This window comes from Jaculus jaculus, chromosome 9 (assembly GCF_020740685.1).
Source record: "Jaculus jaculus isolate mJacJac1 chromosome 9, mJacJac1.mat.Y.cur, whole genome shotgun sequence".
Taxonomy (NCBI): domain Eukaryota; kingdom Metazoa; phylum Chordata; class Mammalia; order Rodentia; family Dipodidae; genus Jaculus; species Jaculus jaculus.
In genome coordinates this window covers 134,873,812-134,894,367 of record NC_059110.1, presented here as the reverse complement: position 1 = coordinate 134,894,367, position 20,556 = coordinate 134,873,812, and the positions used below count along the sequence as shown (strand labels likewise).

The 20,556-nt window shown below is 48.3% G+C and overlaps 1 protein-coding gene across 1 annotated transcript in view; it reads right to left on the bottom strand.

Moving 5' to 3' along the window:
• The window catches only part of Itgb3 (integrin subunit beta 3), a 62,354-nt gene extending 49,666 nt beyond the window's left edge, over positions 1-12,688 (bottom strand). The window contains exon 1 of the mRNA XM_045158563.1: positions 12,604-12,688. Within this exon, the coding sequence (XP_045014498.1) occupies positions 12,604-12,688 (85 nt within the window). The remainder of the gene's footprint in view (positions 1-12,603) is intronic.
• Between the last annotated feature and the right edge of the window lie 7,868 nt (positions 12,689-20,556).

Here is a 20,556-nt window from a genome sequence, read left to right as displayed (position 1 = left end):
CACACCACACACACATATACATGTGCAAAATAAAATAAAATAAAAAGAGCCCAGCACAGCTGCCAGGTGGTGAACAGACAGAAGGAAGCCACAGCGGGAAGGACCAGTGTAGGAGGTTACTAAATAACCCAGGCAACCGCTGCAGTGGTTTGGATTTACGTGGTAGTGGTGTCCGTGGTGTGTTTAGACTCTAATGTATTCCAAGGACTTGCTAATGGCCTGTGGGACATGAGAGAAGGACAGGAAGGATTTGGGCCTGAGCAAGTGGATCTCCTTTAAACAAGGTTCAAATGTCTTGACTACAGACTTACCCCCTTTCACTGGCCTTTTAGACAGTAGTCCAGCCCCTACATATGAAGCTAGATCATGTCTGGTTAACACCTTTAAAAAAATATATTTTTTATTTTTATTTATTTATTTGAAAGTGTTAGACAGCAAAAGAGGCAGATAGAGAGAGAATGGTCACACCAGAGCCTCCAGCCACTGCAAACACATGCGCCCCTTGTGCATCTGGCTAACGTGGGACCTGGGGAATCGAGCCTCGAACCGGGGTCCTTAGGCTTCACAGGCAAGCGCTTAACCGCTAAGCCGTCTCTCCATCCCTGGTTATCACCTTTAATGGGGGCAATTAGGGAACCCATGTGCTAAAGACTACAAAATCCACCCTCTGGGTAGTTGTAGGCAGAATCCCATCTTCTGAGTGGCTGTGGTGTAAAACGCACACCTAGCCCGGGGGAAACTTGGTAAATAGGGTGGGACAGGAAAATAAGAGACTCAGACGTGGTGGGGAAAGCATGCAGCACGGCAGGTTAAAAGCACCACCTGGCCGTTGTGCGGGCCATTCGACCTCAGGACACCCTCCGTCTCTCTGGTGCTCTCTGAGGCCTAGTCATAATATCCCTACTCGAGATAAATAACTGCGGCCGTTCTTCAGCAGGTCTACTCCAGCTGCATCAGAGCAGCTCTGAGAACCCCGGACAGGTGTTTCCCTCCCCCTGCTCCCCAACATAGGCACAAGGTTTGCCACACGAGTTACAAGGAGGAACTGGGACGACGGGTGGAAGAGTCAAGGACAGTAGATGCTCAACGGGCACAGTTGCCATCCCTTTTTTCACCTCGGTCACGTCCAGCTCCAGGAAGATCCCTGGTCTTTCCCTCTACCTTGGGGTCACACATAAGAGGAGCCTTGTCTCTGATGGGAAGGAGAAGCCTGGAACCCCAGCACTGGAGCCCACTCATGCCGCGGAACTAGTCACGTGATATTGGGATGTCCCTTCACCTCTCAAGAACTCCTTTTGCTTTTTGTTTGTTTCTCAAGGTAGGGTCTCACTCTGGCTCAGGCTGACCTGAAATTCACTATGTAGTCTCAGGGTGGCCTCGAACTCTCAGCAATCCTCCTACCTCTGCCTCCCTCCCAAGTGCTGGGATTAAAGATATGCACCACCATGCCCGGCCCTTTTCACTTTTCTGAATTGTTTCAGATTACAGGATCTTCAAGATGCAATCCCTGGCAATGTGTATTCCCCCAGAAAGTGTCCACTAGGCCACAAATAATCCAGGAAGCACAGCATCCCGGGGCCTTCGGTTCCTCAAGTAATGTGCAAGTGGCCATTTCTTCCTAATGGCCTGAGATTTGGGTCAAATGTTGCATTTCAGAGCTCTGGAAGATTTTATTCATACCAGCCCCACCTTCCATCTGACTCATTCACTGTACAGAACAGGCAGGCCTGTACCATGCTCCGACTGAGGCCCAGTCCAGTGGTGACCCGGAGGTGACCCTGGCATGCAGGTTTGCAGTTCTGGGCCCTTCCTCCCCAGCTCTTATCTCCAAGGCGAGAACAGCAAGCAACAGGGCTGTGACAGCTCCGACTGCTTAGCAAGGCCCGGTAAGAAGGCGAATGGGTGCAGCTGCTTTTGGAAGATCGTTTGGCAACATCTATTAAAATGTAAGCCAGGTGTGGCAGCACACGCCTGTCATTCTTTGTAATCCCAGCACTTTGGGAGGCAGAACGCAGTCGGTCATACAACATACTGACCAGAGTCACTAACAAGGTATCATCTGCCCGAAGGTCACCTTCTGTGCGCGTACGTGTTTGTGTGTGCAAGTGTATGAGTATTCATATGGCACAGGTGCCTATCTGTGTGGGCGTGCACGCAAGGGTGTGCATGTGGAAGCCAGAAGCCAATGCTGGGCGTACCCTCCATTTCTCTCCCCCTTGTGTTGGTTTCTCGAGGTAGGATCTCGCTCTAGCCCAGGCTGACCTGGAATTCACTATGTCGTCTCAGGGTTGACCTTGAACTCACAGCAATCCTCCCACCTCAGCCTCCCCAGTGCTGGGATTACAGGCACCACCATGCCAGACCCTCCCTCCCCCCCTGGGTTCTTTGTTTGTTTGTCTGAGACACTGAGCCTGGAGCTCACCAGTCTTGCTAGACTAGGCAGCCACTAGGCCCGAGGGATCCTTCTGTCTGCGCCTCCTCAGCACTGGGATGGCAGCCCTGCACCACCGTACTCAGCCTTGTCGTTGCTGTTGTCACTGCAGCTGTTAGTTTCCAAGGCAGGGTCTCACTCCAGCCCAGGCTCACTTGGAATAATTCATCCTGTAGCTCCAAGCTGTCCTCAGACTCACGGCGATCTTTCCACCTCAACCACACACGTGCTGGGATTAAAGGTGTGTGCCACCACACCCCGCTCACACCCAGCTTCCGACATGGGTGCCAAGAATCTGAACTCAGGCCCTCATGCTTGCGTGGCGAGCATTTTGCCCACCGAGCCATTGTCCCAGCCCTGAAAATCACTTTTTCAAAAGAAGTCGACTTTCAGGCTGAAGAGATGCCCAGTGGTTAAGAACACCTCCTCGTACAAGCAAGAGGGACTGAGGAAGCCTGAGAGATCACTTGAGTTTGATCCCCAGGACCCACGTAAACAGCCCGGTGTGACCATGTGCACGTGTAACCCCAGACCTGTGGAGAGTAGAAACCAGAAAATCACTGGAGCTCACAAAAAAAAGTGGAAAAAAAAAAAAAAAAAAGCAAACTCCTGTATCACTAAGAGACCCTGGCTTAGGAAAGAATGGGCAGAAGAGTGATGGAGCAGCCAGACGCCCAACATCCAGCTCAAGCCACTGCCGACACATGGGGCACCACATGCACACATGTGTGCACGCCTCACACACACCACACCACACCACATCAACACACAAGCAAAAGAAACAAGTAGATCCACGTGTTCTCACCAGAAGTAAGTAATCACTACCTGAAGTAATGCACGTGTCATATAGCTTTGGTTAACCATTCCTTAATGTGTATATCTTTTAAAACATATTTTATATTTACGTATATAAGCAATTTTTATTTGCTGATTGATGATAACAGTAGAAAAGGACAAAAATAAATAAATAAATTCTGACCAGAGCGCTCCTTCTGGAATAACACAGGGGAAAGTATGGCCTATTCACAACTGTGAAGTCCCAGTTAAGACTCCCCTCCAGGTCCGGTGAGTCAACCAAACGTGCCCCTCAAAAGTAGTGGACAAGTCCTTAGGCTTCACAAGCAAGCACCTTAACTGCTAAGCCATTTCTCCAGCCCTCAATGTGGTGGGTTTTTGTTCGTTTATAAGTAGTTCTAGTTCAGGCTGACCTGGAATTAACTATGTTGTCTCAGGGTGACCTCAAACTCATGGTGATCCTCCTACCTCTGCCTCCCAAGTGCTGGGATTAAAGGCGTGCGCCACCACACCCGGCCCTCAATGTGGGTTTTTAAGTGCCAGACCCACAGCTCTCTTCCTGAGAATTTTCTACATTAAAGGAAGTAACATATAACACAACTATAGATGAAGGATCTACATGCATGTGCATGCACACATGATGACATAGGACAGGAAGATGTCTGAGTGGGACACACTGCCTGACTGACAGTGACCACCTGAATTAGAAGGGCGCCAATGTTTGGCTTTCTTAGGATGAGCCCCACTCTTTCTCTCCTTAAACATTTGAGCATTTTCATCAACTGAACAAAGAAAAAAAAAAAAAACGACCTGCTGAAAAAGGGAGCAAGAGGAAGAGAGTAATCTTCTGAGGGAACATAACATAAAGACAGAACAGGAGATGAAGAGATGGCTTAGTGGTTAAGGTGCTTGCCTGTGAAACCTAAGGACCAGGGTTCAGGTCTGCAGTACCCACATAAGCCAGATGCACATGGTGGTGCATGGTCTAGCTAGAGTTCATTAGCAGTGGCTAGAGACCCTGGTGTGTTCATTCTTATTCTCTCTCTCTCATAATATATAAATAAAAAAATTTTTAAAACAGAATTTAAGACTTCCAGAGGGTAACTTTTTGTTTTTAACATCTTCCATGATTGTAAACAATATCCCACGGTAATGTCCTCCCTCCCTCCACCTTCCCCTTTGAAACTTCATTCTCCATCATATCCCCTCCCAGAGGGTAACTTCTGTCAGAGCTATTACAGAGACAGAGGGAGAGAGTAGAATAGCCCCAGGTTTACCTAATAGCCTTTTGACTTCAGAGTATGTGACATACCATATTTGGCCACAAATCGTCTGTTACACTTAGGATAGAGAAAAAAAAATTTTTAAGTGTTCGTTGTTGCAAAATCAAGTCTTTATGTAGCAACTGAAAAAATTAAATGCCTTAAACAGTTCAGATGCATCTCTCCAATTAGAAAATCTAGAACCTGAGAGCTGGGTGGCATCTCCCAGGGGTTAGTTTCTTACTAGTTTATAATTTCATATATGTTTATAATATATTTTGATCATATTCACCTCCGGCTCCCCTGGTTTTTTTTAAAGATTATGTTTTTATTTATTTATTTTTATTTGCAGGAGAGAGAAAGAAGGGGAGAAAGAGAGAGAGAGAATAGGGAGCACCAGGGCCTCCAGCCGCTGCAAATGAACTCCACATGCATGCGCCCCTTGTGCATCTGGCGTACATGAGTCCTGGAGAATCGAACAGGGGTCCTTCAGCTTTGCAGGCAAACGCCTTAACCACTCAGCCACCTCTCCTGCCCCATCCCCCTCTCTTATCCCTCTACCCTTCCTGTTGTTCACCTCCTTCTTTCCAACTACTTCCTCTCTCTTTTTTTTTTTTTAATAATTTTATTTATCTGCAAGCCAAAAGAGGGTATGAGAATGGGCATGCTGGGGTCTTCTGCTGCTGCAAACAACCTCCAGACCACATGCGGGGAATCAAACCCAAGCCTTCAGGTTTTGCAAGCAAGTGCCTTTAACTGATGAACCACCTCTCTATCTCCTCTCCCTCTTACTTTTGTGTCTTTTTTGGTTGGTTGGTTGGTTGGTTTTTCAAGGCAGGGTCTCACTCTAGCTCAGGCTGACCTGGAATTCACTACATAGTCTCAGGGTGGCCTTGAATTCACAGCAATCCTCCTACCTCTGCCTCCCGAGTGCTGGGGTTAAAGGCATGTGCCACCACTGCCGGCTCTTTTGTATCCTTGTGTGTGTGTGTGTGTCCCACTGTATGTACTTGCCTGCTCTAGCACTGGTGAGGATTACTCTGGTTACTACAGAATGGCCAGTAGCTGCACCACTGAAGAAACTGGGTCCCCGCCCTAAATAACTGTTCCTCAACAGGTGGTGAGGTGTCTCCAGGGCTTACTGGCTCCTGCCCCACTGCTTTCAAGGTGATATTTCAGCTTGGGAGGATAGACCAGCCCAGTGGAACCTCCTAAAAGTTACTGATACAGGGGCTGGGGAGATGGCTTAGCTGTTGAGGCACTTGCCTACAAAGCCTAGGACCCAGGTTCGATTCCCCAGTACTCACATAACCCAGATGTACAGGGTGGCGCATGGTTCTGGAGTTTGTTTGTAGTGGCTGGAGACCCTGCATGCCCATTCTCTCTTTCTCCCTCCCCCTCCCTCTCTCCCCCTCCCTCTCTCTCTCTCCCTCCCTCCCTCTATCTGCTTCCTTCTCGCCCTCTCCCTCTCAAATAAATGAATAAGTAAATTTTTTTTAACGTTACTGATATGGGCTGGAGAGATGGCTTAGCAGTTAAGGCGCTTACCTGCAAAGCCAAAGGACCCAAGTTTAATTGCCCAGTACTCATGTAAGCCAGATGCACAAGGGGACACATGCATCTGGAGTTCGTTTGTAGTGGCTGGAGGCCCTGGTGCTCCCATTCTCTATCTCCTCTCTATTTCTCTCTCTGCTTGCAAATAAATAAATAAAATAAAATAAAAAGTTACTGATACATGCAACACATGCATGAATCCTAAGTGCATAATGGTAAATGGGAGAAGCCAGACGTGAAAAAGGCTATATACACTGTATAATTTCATTTCTAGAACATTCTATAAAGCAGAAATGTAGGGACAGGCAAAAAAAATCAGTGATTGCCAGGGACCACAGGTGAGAATGATGAAGGAATGGGGAACTTCGGGAGTGTTGAAAATATTCTCTTTTGATTATGGTGACAATTGCTTGGCTCTATGAATTTGTCAAAATACATGGACTTTCACACTAAACAGGGTGAATTTATGATATATAGACTAAAATTTAATGATCTCAACTTCTATAATAATAATGATAAGGGGGTTCCCCTAGGGATAATGCGTACATAAAAAGAAAGGTAGATTTTAACAATTTTGCTGGAGAGCCTAAAGTTTCCATGATTGCTAACAGTATGAAGAAGGAACAGGCACTTTGCTTGAACCCTGAATTCCTCTCTTCCCGGTTCATTTCCATGAGCGACCTGAGCTGCAACAGGCACCAAGCCCTTCCCACGCAGGGCGAAAGCGAATGAGGGGACGGGCAGCAGAGAGGGCAGGGACAAGGCAAGCGTTCATCCGTGAAGCTGTGCGGTGCCCCCTCTGCCCAGCTCGTTATCTGTCTGCTGATTCACGACTTGTGGTTCCTGCGGGCATGCTTCCTGGCCGGTCCTGCAGCAAGGGGAGGATTCCCGCGGCTGGGAGGAGATGATTACCACAGATCTCGAGTAGGGTGGGGAGTTGCGGAGGAAGAATTTCTATCAGGAAAGTCACACCCAGTGTCCCTTCCTCACACTGTCTCCTCCTTGTCCATCTTATGGTACCCTCAGAAGACCTATGCCGCTTCTTGCCGCTGCCCTCACACTCACAAATTTGAGGAGCGTGAAGGAAAAAGGTTTTTCTTGTGGTGGCTCCTCAGAAAAGTGAGAGAGGGAGATACATAGAAAGCCCCAAGTTTCCAGCATCCTCAGACCAGAGGTCCAAATGATGCAACTGTGCAGAGGCCCAAATGCCCAAAGAACTCAGCTATTTTTTTTAATAGTTCCTTCATTTATTTGCAAGGAGAGAGAGAAAGGAAGAGAGAGAGAGAGAGGAAGAGAGAGAGGGTGCTCCAGGACCTCTAGCCACCTCAAAGGAACTCCAGACGTGTCACTTGTGCGTTGGGCTTTAGTGGGTACTGGGGAATGGAAGCCCGGTCATTAGGCATTGCGGACAAGCGCCTTAACTGCTGAGCCATCTCTCCAGCCCTCAGCCGTATCTTAATACCCTCCAGGGCTGAGATGACTGCTCAGTGTACAGCACATGTTTAGAATACGCAAGACCCTGGGTTCATGGCAACAACACCCACACACACCATATTCCCCAGAATGTCCAGGTGGAATACTCCAGGATCTTTTAAGAACGAATACAATATTTAAGTATTGGGTTTCTTAAAGCATATCACCTCTGGGCTAGAGAGATGGCTTAGCAGTTAAGGCACTGGCCTGCAAAGCAAAGGACCAAGGTTAGATTGCACAGGACCCACATAAGCCAGATGCACAAGGTGGCACATGTATCTGGAGTTCATTTGCAGTGGCTGGAGGTCCTGGAGCACACGCAGACATTATCTATCATTTATCTGCTTCTCTCTCTCTCTCTCTCTCTAATAAATAAAGATTTTTAAGTATATCACCTCTAGATGCCTTTTCATAGCATAGTATTGAACAAAATAGACATGCCCCTCTCCTTGTGGAGACTGACGTCTAGTGGATACATTTTACCTTCCTGGCTTTGTGGAGTGATGACTGGAGGTTTTCTCATGAAAAAAAAACAAATGTGTGGACCTCTTTCCTCCCGGAGCTCATCTGTTGATTCCAAAGGGGCCGAAATGTGCTAAACCACCAAAAAGAAATGAGTTAAAATAAGAGAAGCCTGCTCTCACATAGGTGTGAGAAAAGGAACCCCACCATTCTCATGCTAGGAGCCTGGATTGCCCTCACGCAGAAAACAGTAACAGCTCTTGCCTCCAATACATGGCGGATACCGTGGACAGAAAGCACAAAGACAGCAGAAGCTGACATTTACTCAGCTCACCTGCATATTCATGGAAGCATTGTTGTCTGCCTCCACTTTACAAATTAGGAAACTGAGGATCCAAGGCATTAGGTCATTTACAAAAATCGCATCATCTATAAGGGGCAAAGTCAAGAATCAGCATACAATCTTCTGGCTTAAACCCCAGCTATTCCTTTCCCAGCCAACAAGCCTTTCTTTTTCCATGTTCCTCCAGGACTTGAGTCCCTCAGGGCTTCAACTAGAGAGTCTCCAAGATACAAAGTCTGAAAGAGAAATGAGCACCTCAGCTCAGACCTAATTAGGTTAAAATAAGCCTTAAATATGAGGAAGCCACAAAACCCGATGCTTCTTGGTAAAGCCAAAAAGATCATCTTTGTAGACAAAATCTGAAACACAATACTGTCCTCACACAACCTCTCTTCTCCCCAGAGCCAAATCTCCTCCTGACAGTCCCTCCGTGCCGTCCCACTGCTGCGCTGCTCCCTCCGCGTTCCTTCCACGCCACGATGGGCTTCCCCGGGGACTGAGGACATATGCAACTCTGCCAGCGACACTGTAATGGAGCATGTAAATACGACAGAAACTGCTTTTACAGGGTCTTATTACTCTGGAAGACTGGCCATAGAGTCCCTGCTCCTAACCTCCCTCTCGAAGGGGGCCTGCCACCGCTCTGTAGCAACCCAATCACAATTGATTTGTGAAGAGATGTCCTAAAGGACCTTTAATGCAGACAATCCTGTATGAATCCCTACACCTGTGTGAACCAGAGCAACCTAAGACGTCCTGGAATTTGAGAGAGTTGGGAGAGAGAGAGGGAAAGACACTCAAATAACATGGATAAGATTCACCTTCACTAACAGTGAGCCAACTACCATGCTGGGCATAATCTTCTGTTAACTCAGTACTTGCTTCTCAAACTATTATAGTTACATACAAATAGATGATAGGCAGATAGATTAATGATGATGATGATGATGAAGATGGATGGATGGATGGATAGATGGCGGAGGTAGGAGGATCGCTCAGCAGTTAAAGGCACTTGCTGGCAAACCTGCCTGCCTGGGTTCAATTTCCCAGTACCCACGTAAAGCCAGATGCACAAAGTGGTGTGTGTCTGGAATTCATTTACTGTGGCAGGAGGCCCTAGCATACCTATTCTCATTTTTCTTTGTCTCTCTCAAATAAATAAAGATTAGAAAAACAAAACAATGAAATCACGCCATGGGTCCTCGGCTGTGTGAGAGATCATGTGTGGGGTGCAAGCACACTCATGCCACCGCGTGTCAGAGGACAGCTTCAGGCGTCAGCCCTCACCTTCCTCGGAGTTTGATGGAGGCTCCCTCATTGTTCCTCGCCCCACTTGCCAGTCCAGCTGGCTCAGAGAATTCTGAGACATTCTCCTGTCTCCACCTCCCTTCCCACCGGGGGTGTACTGGGATTTGGGCCTGAACTCTGTCTGGTGCTCATGTTTGCCCAGCAAGCACTTTAGCCACTGAGCCCCACAAAGCGTTTTAAGATGTATTACACCAGCCTGGAGCTACAGAGTGAGTTCCAGGTCAGCCTGGACTAGAGTGAGAGCCTACCTAGAAAAAAAAATTTTAATTAGTTAATTTATTTATTTAAGACAGGGAGAGAAAGAGGAAGATAGAGAAAAAGCGAGAATGGGCACGGCAGGTCCTGTAGCCACTGCAAACAAACTCCAGACACATGTGCGCCTTTGTGCATCTGGCTTATGTGGGTCCTGGAATCAAACCAGGGTCCTTAGGCTTTGCAGGCAAATGCCTTAACCACTAAGCCATTTCCACAGCCCTCCCTTCCCCCAAATTTTTTTCCTATGTTTTGGGCCAGAGAAATGTCAGTGAAAGGCACTGCTTACTTGCAAAGCCTCATGGCCTGGGTTCATAAAGCCACATACAAAAGGTGGCACATGTGCGTGGCATTTGCAGTGGCAGGGGCGTGGTGCACCCATTCCATCTCCCCTCTTCAATCGTTCTCTCTGCTTCCAAGTGAATAAATACATTTTTAAATAATTTTTTAAATTATATTGAAAAGCCGGGCATGGTGGCCCACGCCTTTGGTCCCAGCACTGGGGAGGCAGAGGTTGGAGGATCGCCATGAGTTCAAGGCCACCCTGAGATTACAGAGTGAATTCCAGGTCAGCCTGAGCTAGAGTGAAACCCTACCTGGGGGGGGGGGGAATGCATTGCATATCTTGGGGTTGGAGAGCTGGCTCAGCAATTTAAGGTACTTGCTTGTTGCAACCTGATGGCCTGAGTTCCATTCCCTAATACCCACGAAAAACTAGATGCACAAAGTGACACACGTGGAGCTTATTTACAGTAGCAAGAGGCCCTGGCACACCCATTCTCTTGCCCCCCTTACAAATAAGAAATAAAAATCAAAGCATCTTTAAAAATGTATTACATATTCCAAAATAACTAAGAAAGGAGTTGGAAGTCCCCAACACCAAGGATACACAATTATCCCTCATGTGATCATTGTACATTGTATGCATTATCACACTTGACCAAAGTTTGTTCAATCATTATGTGTCAGTTTAAAAGTTACGAAGTAGAAAAATTTTAAGATATTTTAAGTTCATGAAAGCCAGCATATCTGTAGGAAACACCAGTATGTCAGGTGAACTTCCCCACCCTTCCGCCTCCCCGCGGTTCCCCCCCCCCCCCCCCCCCCCCCCCCCCCCCCCCCCCCCCCGTCAACAGCCAGCAGCAGCTGATCAAGGCACACATGACAGAATCGGAGATTGTGATTGCTGGGCTGGTGGGTGCAGGCTAAGGACGTCGGTCGGCTTGTTCTTGTGCTGCCAACAATTCCTCCCACAGAACCACAACCGTATTCCTTCTAGAAACTCTCTTGCCATGTCCCCTACGTATGTATGTCTACACCTTCCCAGAAGAGTCTTGACCAGAAGTCAACAAAAGTATTTTTCAGATAGTTTATCTTTAAAAGTCAACTTAAATCATTTTTATCTTAAAAAAATATATCCCATTTGAAGCCAGGCGTGGTGGCGCACGCCTTTAATCACAGCACTGGAGAGGCAGAGGTAGGATAGGAGGATTGCTGTGAGTTCGAGGCCACCATGAGATTACATAGTGAATTCCAGGTCAGCCTGGGCTAGAGTGAGACCTTACCTTGGGGGAAAAAAAAAAGTGGAGTCTAATTTGTTTTTTAAAAGTACACTTACGGAGCTGGAGAGATGGCTTAGTGGTTAAGCGCTTGCCTGTGAAGCCTAAGGACCCCGGTTCGAGGCTCGGCTCCCCAGGTCCCACGTTAGCCAGATGCACAAGGGAGCGCACGCGTCTGGAGTTCGTTTGCAGAGGCTGGAAGCCCTGGCGCGCCCATTCTCTCTCTCTCTCCCTCTATCTGTCTTTCTCTGTGTCTGTCACTCTCAAATAAATAAATAAAATTTTTTTAAAAAAAAGTACACTTACGACTGGAGGGATTGCTTAGCGATTAAGGTGTTCACCTGCAAAGCCAAACGACCCAGGTTTGATTCCCCAGGACTCGCACAAGACGGCACATGCGTGTCCATTCTCTTATCTGTCTCTATTTTCCCCTTTCTCTCTCTCAAATAAGTAAAAAAAAAAAAAAAAAAAAAAGTTTAAAAATTATAAGTACACTTATGCACCGCTGTGCGTCCTCTGCAGGAGGGGCAAACTCAGCCGCCTAGGACCCTCATCAAGAGTTCTCCTAAGGACGGCACCGCTGCCCGGCTCCCGGCTCCCGGCTCCCGGCTGCCCGGGCTTCCCCAGCACCGGTGAGGCTGGAAGTTGGCAGCTGACGGTGGGAGAAGCAGCAGGAGAGAGACAAAGCCAGGGACCCCTGTCCTGGCTCCCTGCATATCCTAAGACACATCAGAAGTTTGTCCTAGAAGAAGCGGCACTGCTGCCCCTCGCCCCCCAACACTGGGACCCCCAGCCAGCGCCCCTGATCCAGAGACTTAGAGGGAGAAAAAAGAAGCCCAGCACACGGAGGAAGAAGAATGCCAAGCAAAGTGACAAGCCAGCGCGTGGGCACAGTCACCCACCGGAGAAGGGCAGACCGCGTCCCCGCGCCAGGGCTCGGCAAGAGCCCCGCGTGGCCTCGCGTCGCCTCCTCCGGGGTCTCCACCCGCCCGCACCCCACGAGAACTCGGGGCTCAGAGACGCGCCCGGGGCACACGCCCAGCCCGGCTGCCGGCTGCGGCTTCCGGGAGGACCGGGTGGCGGAGCCAGCCTCTCATCCCCCGGCCCGCCCGGAGCTCGCGCACCCCGAGCGCCGGCTCGCCGGGGTCTCCGCGCCGCACTCACCTCCGACGCCCACGCCGCCGCCCGCCAGCGCCCCCAGCGCCAGCACGGCCGCCCAGAGCGGCCCGGAGCGCCGCCGCGCCCGCATGCCTCTACCTGCCGCGCCCGCCGCCGCCGCCGCCCCGCGAGCCCGGGAGCCCGGGAGCCGCGGCCGCTTTTCCCCGCGCCGAGGGGGGCGGGAGGGGGGGCGGGAGGGACGCGGTGGGTGGGACGCTGGGGCGGGCCGCGCGCTCGCGCTTCCTCCCCGCGGGGCCTGCGCCCGACCCTGCGCCCGGGACGGCGCGGGGGGGAAACCGCGGCTCCCGGCCTCCGCCCCCCTCCCACGGGCACCCGCCGGCCAGCTCGCCCGCGGCGGGTCACGAGCGCATCCCGGTCCTCCCCGGGGGCTGTCCGCTCCCGGGCTCTTCTCGTCGGCTCTCACGGCCCCCCCGCGCCGCCCCCGGAGCCCTCCAGTCTCAGCCCCTCTGCGACGAGGCTCTCTTCCACTTAACCTGCAGGCGAGCTCCATTCATTTCCGACCTCCCCCGCCCCCCGCCCACCTTCATTTAGTTGAATTCTTTCTCCGAGCCTTTTATTACTCCCGCGTGGGGGTGGGGAGACTGTAGGGTCCCCTGAGAACCAGACCCCCCATCTCGAGTTTGCGGAAGTGAGGGGTCTATGAAGAGCTGCCCCTCTCTGCACATGCTCGCTTGCTTGCACACAGCTGGTGTCAGTGAGAAACGTTTCTGGACAGTGTATTCCTTTCCAAAGCTCCAATTCACAGCTTGACGGTATTTTTCTCTGAGGTCACCTGCCCGCTGGTTCCTCAGACTGCAATCCTTAAAAAGTACAAAATATTCAAGGCTGAGTATGGGAGGATCCTGGAGGAGGCCCGACCAGTGCAGCCGGCCAGAATGGTCGATCTGGAAGTAAGAAAGGCAGAGACCAAAGCTGATTGTGTCACGGGGCAGACATTAAGCTCTGGGTTCCATCCGTATAGCACCACATAAACCCTGGTTTGGGGTATTCATCTGTAATCTCAGTGTCTGGGAAGTTGGGGCAAAGAGGATCTGCAGTTCAAGATCTTTCCCAGCTTCTTGTCGAGTTTGAAGTGAGTCTGGGACTCATGAGATGCCACCTCAAAAAATGTTTATAAAAAGTATTGGGGGGTGCGACTGGAGAGGTGGCTTAGCGGTTAAGGCGTTTCATTTGCCTGAAAAGCGGAAGGATCCCGGTTCAATTCTCCATGACCCACTTAAGCCAGTTGCACAAGGGGACACATGCATCTGGAGCTCGTTTGCTGGAGGCCCTGACACACCCATTCTCTTTCAATCTTCCTCTCTCTCTCTCCCTTTCTCTCTCAAATAAATAAGTAAATAAAATATACTTTTTAAAAAATTTAGAGCTGGGGCTGGAGAGATGGCTTAGCGGTTAAGCACTTGCCTGTGAAGCCTGAGGACCCCGGTTCAAGGCTCGATTCCCCAGGACCCACGTTAGCCAGATGCACAAGGGGGCGCACGCGTCTGGAGTTCGTTTGCAGTGGCTGGAGGCCCTGGCGCGCCCATTCAATCTCTCTCTCTCTATTTGCCTCTCTCTCTCTCTCTCTCTCTCTCTCTCTCTCTGTCACTCTCAAATAAATAAATAAAAATGAACAAAAAAAAATAAAAAAAAATTTAGAGCTGGAGAGATGACTTAGCAGTTAAGGCACTTCCCTCAAAACCTAAGGACCCAGGTTCAGTTCTCTAGGTCCCATGTAAGCCAGATGCACAAGGTAGCGCATGCATCTAGACTTCGTTTACAGTGGCTACAGGCTCTGACATGCCCATTCTCTCTCTCTGACTCCCCCTCTCTGTCTCAAATAAAATAAATTAATTTTTTAAATTAAAAGATGTATTTTAAATGTGAGGCCAAAAGCTTAAGTCTCTGTAGCTCCTGGCCTTCTCTGAAGCATGACAAATAGCCACGATCCATCGCCACTCACCCTTAACCCAAGAGAAAATTGTCACCCCCAAACCTTCCATCTGACCGACTTTCCTTCCTTTTTCCACTTGGAAAATTCCACTTATCTTTCACAACATCTCAAATGTCATCTTTCCCATGAAGTCCTGTCTGACATTCCTTTCCTTCAGCCTCATCCTGGGGCAGAGGTGGGCATTTCCTCCTAAAACCTCTTAAATACCAAGATAAGTCTCAAAAATAGCAGAAGAAGGCTGGAGAGATGGCTTAGTGGTTAAGGCACTTACCTGCAAAGCCAAAGAACCCAGGTTCAATTCTCTAGTACCCACATAAAGCCAGATGCAGCTTGGCTTCACATGGGTACTGCAGAATCAAACCCAAGCCATCAGTTTTTTTACAAGCAAGAGCCTTTAACCACTGAGCCATTTCTCCAGCCCCTACTTCCTCTTATTTTAATACTTTTTATAGATTCCTGGATTAATAGGGGTATTTTCCCTTCCCAGTACATTAAGATTGCATTATTGCTTTTCTCGTGGCTGTGACAAAATACCTGACAGAAACAACTTCATAGAGGAGAGGTTTGTTTCAGCTTATGATTTCAGGAAATTTCAGTCCGCCATAGCAAAGAAAGAACACGAGACGACTGGTAACACTGAACATGAAGCAAAGAGCTAGACCAGAGGGAGGATCAAACCACTACCCCTAGGCAAGCCTTACCTCTTAAACATCCCATAGCCTCTCAAGAGTGAGCCACCATCTGAGCCCATGGGGCCCTGCACATTCAAGCCGTAACTAAAACGGCCCACGGTTTGGCCCCCTTCTCCATAACAAGTCTCCCATCACTGATATTATTTTCCCTGTCTTCTCATTCTGGTTGTGTTTTCTTCAAGCTTTCTATTTTGGAAGTGTTTATACTTATAGAAAGTTACAAAATACTGCCGGGTGTGGTGGCGCACGCCTTTAATCCCAGCACTCGGGAGGCAAAGGTAGGAGTATCGCATTGAGTTCAAGTCCACCCTGAGACTACATAGTGAATTCCAGGTCAGCCTGGGCCAGAGTGAGACCCTACCTCAAATAAATAAATAAATAAATAAATAAAGTTACAAATACTAAAAAAAAGTTCCCTTCAGCAGCATCCCCCGAATGTCCACATCTTATATTACCACATGACTATTACCACACAAAGGAAAAGAATATTGATTCAACACAATGAACAAATCTACCTATAGAATTTGAATTTTTCCCATTTTCCCACTAATGTCCTTCTGATCCCAAATGCAATATCACATAATTGTAACTTTCCTTCAATCTGTGACAGTTTTGCTTTCTTGATAAACATTGGAAAAATGAAAGGGTAGTGTTCCCAGTGGTTAAATACGGCTGCACAACCCCGCACAGTGAAGGCTGGGCAGAGATGCAGAGCCACTGCCTGGTGTGCATGGACAGCTCCTCTCCTCTGAGAACTGTTCGCTCTCCCCAGCCCTCCAAGCCCTAAGGAGGCGAGGGCAGCTCCTGGTGGCCGTGTCCTCTGCCTGTGACATGCTTTCTAGATACAGATGAACAGACATGTGTGTGTGCACTCGCTGTAGGTTACTCCAATTACAGCCTATTCCCAGAAACCTGAACTGGGAGGGCACACGATTCTGGATGGCAAGGTCTGGCCACTGTGAGCCTGGGAGCTGCCAGCTGTTGGGGGGCCGAGGAGAGAGCAGCCACTGTGAAGCAGGCATGAATGAGCGCTTGCAGGCACAGACAGAAGCAAGCGCTCCAACAGTGCGGAGGGGGGGGGGGCCATCTCAGCATTCCAGGCCAGAGAGACGCTCTGTACAACTGCCTAAGAGACTGGTCAGGCGGCTGGACAGTCCCGGTCTCTCTTTCATCACCTAGACACTCGTGAAAAGTCGAGGCCACTTGTTTTGTAAGGTTGTCCCTCGGGATGAGTTTGTCTCCTGTTTTCTCATGATTTTTTATAGAGATGTTCTGGACAAGAGTACCATTAAAAAAGTATGGGTCCTCTCGCTACATCTTATTGGTGGGGCACAGTGATGTTGACATGTCTATTATTTATAAGATTAATTTTTTTTGGTGGGGGGAGGTTCTAGGTAGGGTCTCACTCTAGCACAGGCTGCCTGGCACTGAACTCTGTAGTTCCAGGCTAGCCTCAAACTAGCTATGATCCTCCTATCTCTGCCTCCCAAGTGTTGGGATTAAAGATGTGTGCCACCACACAAGACTCATACAATTTCTTTTAATTTTTAATTTATTTATTTGAGAGCGACAGACACAGAGAGAAAGACAGATAGAGGGAGAGAGAGAGAATGGGCGCGCCAGGGCTTCCAGCCTCTGCAAACGAACTCCAGACGCGTGCGCCCCCTTGTGCATCTGGCTAACGTGGGACCTGGGGAACCGAGCCTCGAACCGGGGTCCTTAGGCTTCACAAGCAAGCGCTTAACCACTAAGCCATCTCTCCAGCCCGTAAGATTAATTTTGATGGCATAGTTAAAGAAGTGTTTGCCAGGCCTATTCATTATAAAACTATCGTTTTATATAATTTTATTGGGAATGTTAGTGTATGAACACTGTAAGTTATCACTGTGGTCATGAGTGCACTAGGTGCTTCATGTTGGGGGGACAGTGTCCCACACTCCCACCCTGTGTCTCTTACATACTTTACACCCCTCTTCTGCTCCTGAGCCTCGGGGGACATGTTAGAAGACTTCTTTAAGTGTTCAACTTTTTGATATCCTCTTACTTTCCGCTTTGATGTTTTTTGTGATTTATTTATTTATTTGCAAGCAAAGAGAGAGAGAGAGAGAAAGAGAGAGTCCAGGTGTGCCAGGGCTTCTTGCCACTGCAAAGGAACTCCAGATGCATGTGCCACTTGTCCATCTGGCTTTATGTAGGTACTGGGGAATTGAACCCAGGCCACTCGGCTTTGCAGGCAAGCACCTATAACCACTGAGCCAAATCTCCAGCCCTGCTTTGTTGAGTTTTGAGTCTCCTCAGTGTATACCACCATTTCCCTGGAGGAGGTTCTCAAGAGAGCCACGAGAGCAGCACTCATACCTAATCTGCAGCTTCGTCTGCAATGTTTCCTGTGCCATGGTGGGTGTGATAAGAGACACTCTCTCAGTGGCAGGCACTTGACTTTCTCTTCTTGTCACTATGATGAGCCTTGGGTCTCCCTGGTATTCTCTGCTATCTGTAAAGAGCAAATTCTCAAAGAGTGAAACCATTTTTCTCTTCATTATTAACACATATTTTATGGGGAGGTATTTTAATTCTGTGCAAATGTATCTCTTCATAATTTCACCCAATAACTTTAGCATCTATCAATGGCTGTTTGTATGTGGCATTTTTGTGGGGGGGAGGGGTTCTCTCCTTCCACAATTGAGGCAGGGTTTCTCGTTCTCATTGCTGGTCACCACTCTGCTGGTCAGGCTAGCTGGTCCCTGAGTTCCTGGGAAATTGTCTCCATCTCCCATCTTGCTGTAAGAATTACATTCTGCCAGCACTTGGGAGACAAAGGTAGGAACGTCACTGAGTTTGAGGCCACCCTGAGACTACATAGTGAATTCCAGGTCAACTGGGCTAGAGCAAGACCCTCCCTGAAAAAAGGGGGGCTGGACAGATGGCTTAGTGGTTAAGGCGTTTGCCTGCAAAGCCAAAGGACCTAAGTTCAATTCCCCAGGACCCACATTAGCCAAATGCACAAGGTGGCGCACGCATCTGGAGTTCCTTTGCAGTGGCTGGAGGCCCTGGCGCATCCATTCACTCTCTCACTCTCTCTCTCTCTCTCTCTCTCTCCCCCTCTCCCTCTTCCTCTCCCTCTTTCTCTGTCAAATGAAAAACATAAAAAATTTAAAATACTTTTTTAAAAAAGCTGGGTGTGGTGGCACACACCTTTAGTCCCAGCACTTGGGAGGCAGAGGTCAGAGGATCACTGTGAGTTTGAGGCCACCCTGAGACTATTACATAGTGAATTCCAGGCCAACCTGGGCTAGAGTGAAGCCCTACCTAGAAACAATAATAATAAGAATTATAATTACATTCTGCAAGTGCAGAGGCCTGCAACAGCTTCCAGGTTTACGTGGGGTCTGGAAAGTCAAACCTGGTACTGCTGCCTGTGCGCACGGGCTCCGTCCTCCGGGCCGCCGCCCCAGCCCCGTGGTCCGTGGCTCTTAACTGCAGCACGTATTACCATGCTATTCGGTAGTGACTCTTCATTTCCTTTTTTCCTTCTGCAGAAATTAGTGTTTGTTTTATGTAGAGAAAATATGTTACTTATGTTTCCTTTTTTTTTAACTTTTTTTTTTAATACTTTCTTTTTTTCAATTTATTTATTTGAGAGTGACAGACACAGAGAGAAAGACAGATAGAGGGAGAGAGAGAGAGAGAATGGGCGCGCCAGGGCTTCCAGCCTCTGCAAACGAACTCCAGACGCGTGTGCCCCCTTGTGCATCTGGCTAACGTGGGACCTGGGGAGCCGAGCCTCGAACCAGGGTCCTTAGGCTTCACAGGCAAGCGCTTAACCGCTAAGCCATTTCTCCAGCCCTTATGTTTCCATTTTTTAAATTGATGTATTCATATCTATATAAACTCACTGATATTTATTTGATTTTATGGGTTGTAAACGAATACTTTTATTATTTAGTTGCTCAAATTATCCCACATTCTCCCTGACTACTTTTATATTTTACATTTTTTTGCCTTTCCCTTCACCTTTTAACTTCTTCACTCTAGTCTAAAGTGAGTAGATGGGGTTTTTTGTATTTATGTTATTTAAGTGGTTTATTTTTCTCTACACATATAGGAAATTCATAGCCGTTTTCTGCTCATATTCTCTTGTTTTTTCTACTAAAACTCCAGCAATATATTATATGCATATATATATGGTTGGTTGTTTGTATTTTGTTTTTCGTGGTAGGGTTTCATTCTAGCCCAGGCTGACCTGGTATTCATTCTGGAGTCTCAGGGTGGCCTCAAACTCATCCTCCTACCTCTGCCTCCCGAGTGCTGGGATTAAAGGCGTGCACTACCACACCAAGATCCAATTAACATATTTTAGATTATGTGATATTATCTGATATACCACTGGGGTACAGTTTTTCTTTTTCTTTTTTTTTTTTTTTGTGCTGGGGATTGATCCCAAGGTCTTACAAATTCTAGGTAAGTGCTTCCCCTAGACTTTTTTCAGTGTGTGTGTGTGTGTGTGTGTGTGTGTGTGTTGGATACACAGGTATGTGCCCATGCAGCACCCCATGAGCTCACCTGCAGTGGGGCACATTCTCCTGTGGTGGCCAGAGCAGAATGTTGGGTGACCTGCTCCATCGCTCTTGCTCCCTTTCTTATTTATTTTTACTTATTTGAGAGAGGGAGAGAGATAAAGGAAGATAGAAAGCAAGAGAATGGGCACGCCAGGGCCTCCAGCCACTGCAAACAAACTCTAGAACCATGTGCCACCTTGTGCATCTGGTTTACGTGGGTACTGGGGAATCAAACCTGGGTCCTTAGGCTTTGCAAGCATGCACCTTAACAGATAAGCCATCTCTCTAGCCTTTGCTTTCTTATTTGAGCCAGAGTCTCTTACTGACCTGAAGCTTACTGGGTTTTCGTGAGCTCTGGCAGTTCTCTTTTCAGGTCTCTCCTCTCCCTTCTGGTCTGAAATTGCAGATGTGTGTGGTCATGCCCTCTGTTCATTCAGGTCCTGGAGACAGAACTCAGGCAGTCCCTCAGCTGCCTCAGGCACCCGTGCTTGCACAGGAAGCCACCTCTCCAAACCTCAGTCAATCCAATTTTTATTAATGTTTTGTCTCACACATTAAACCATCATTAATCTCTTCACAAGCTTTCTAATCCATCCTTTTGCCTCTAATATTATGTTAAACTTATCCAGGGGAGTTTTCATTTCAGAAATTGTACTTTTTAAATTTATTTATTTATTTATTTGAGACAGGGAGAGGGAGGAGAGAGAGAGAAAGAGATTGAGAGAGAGAGAGAATTGTCACACCAGGGCTTCCA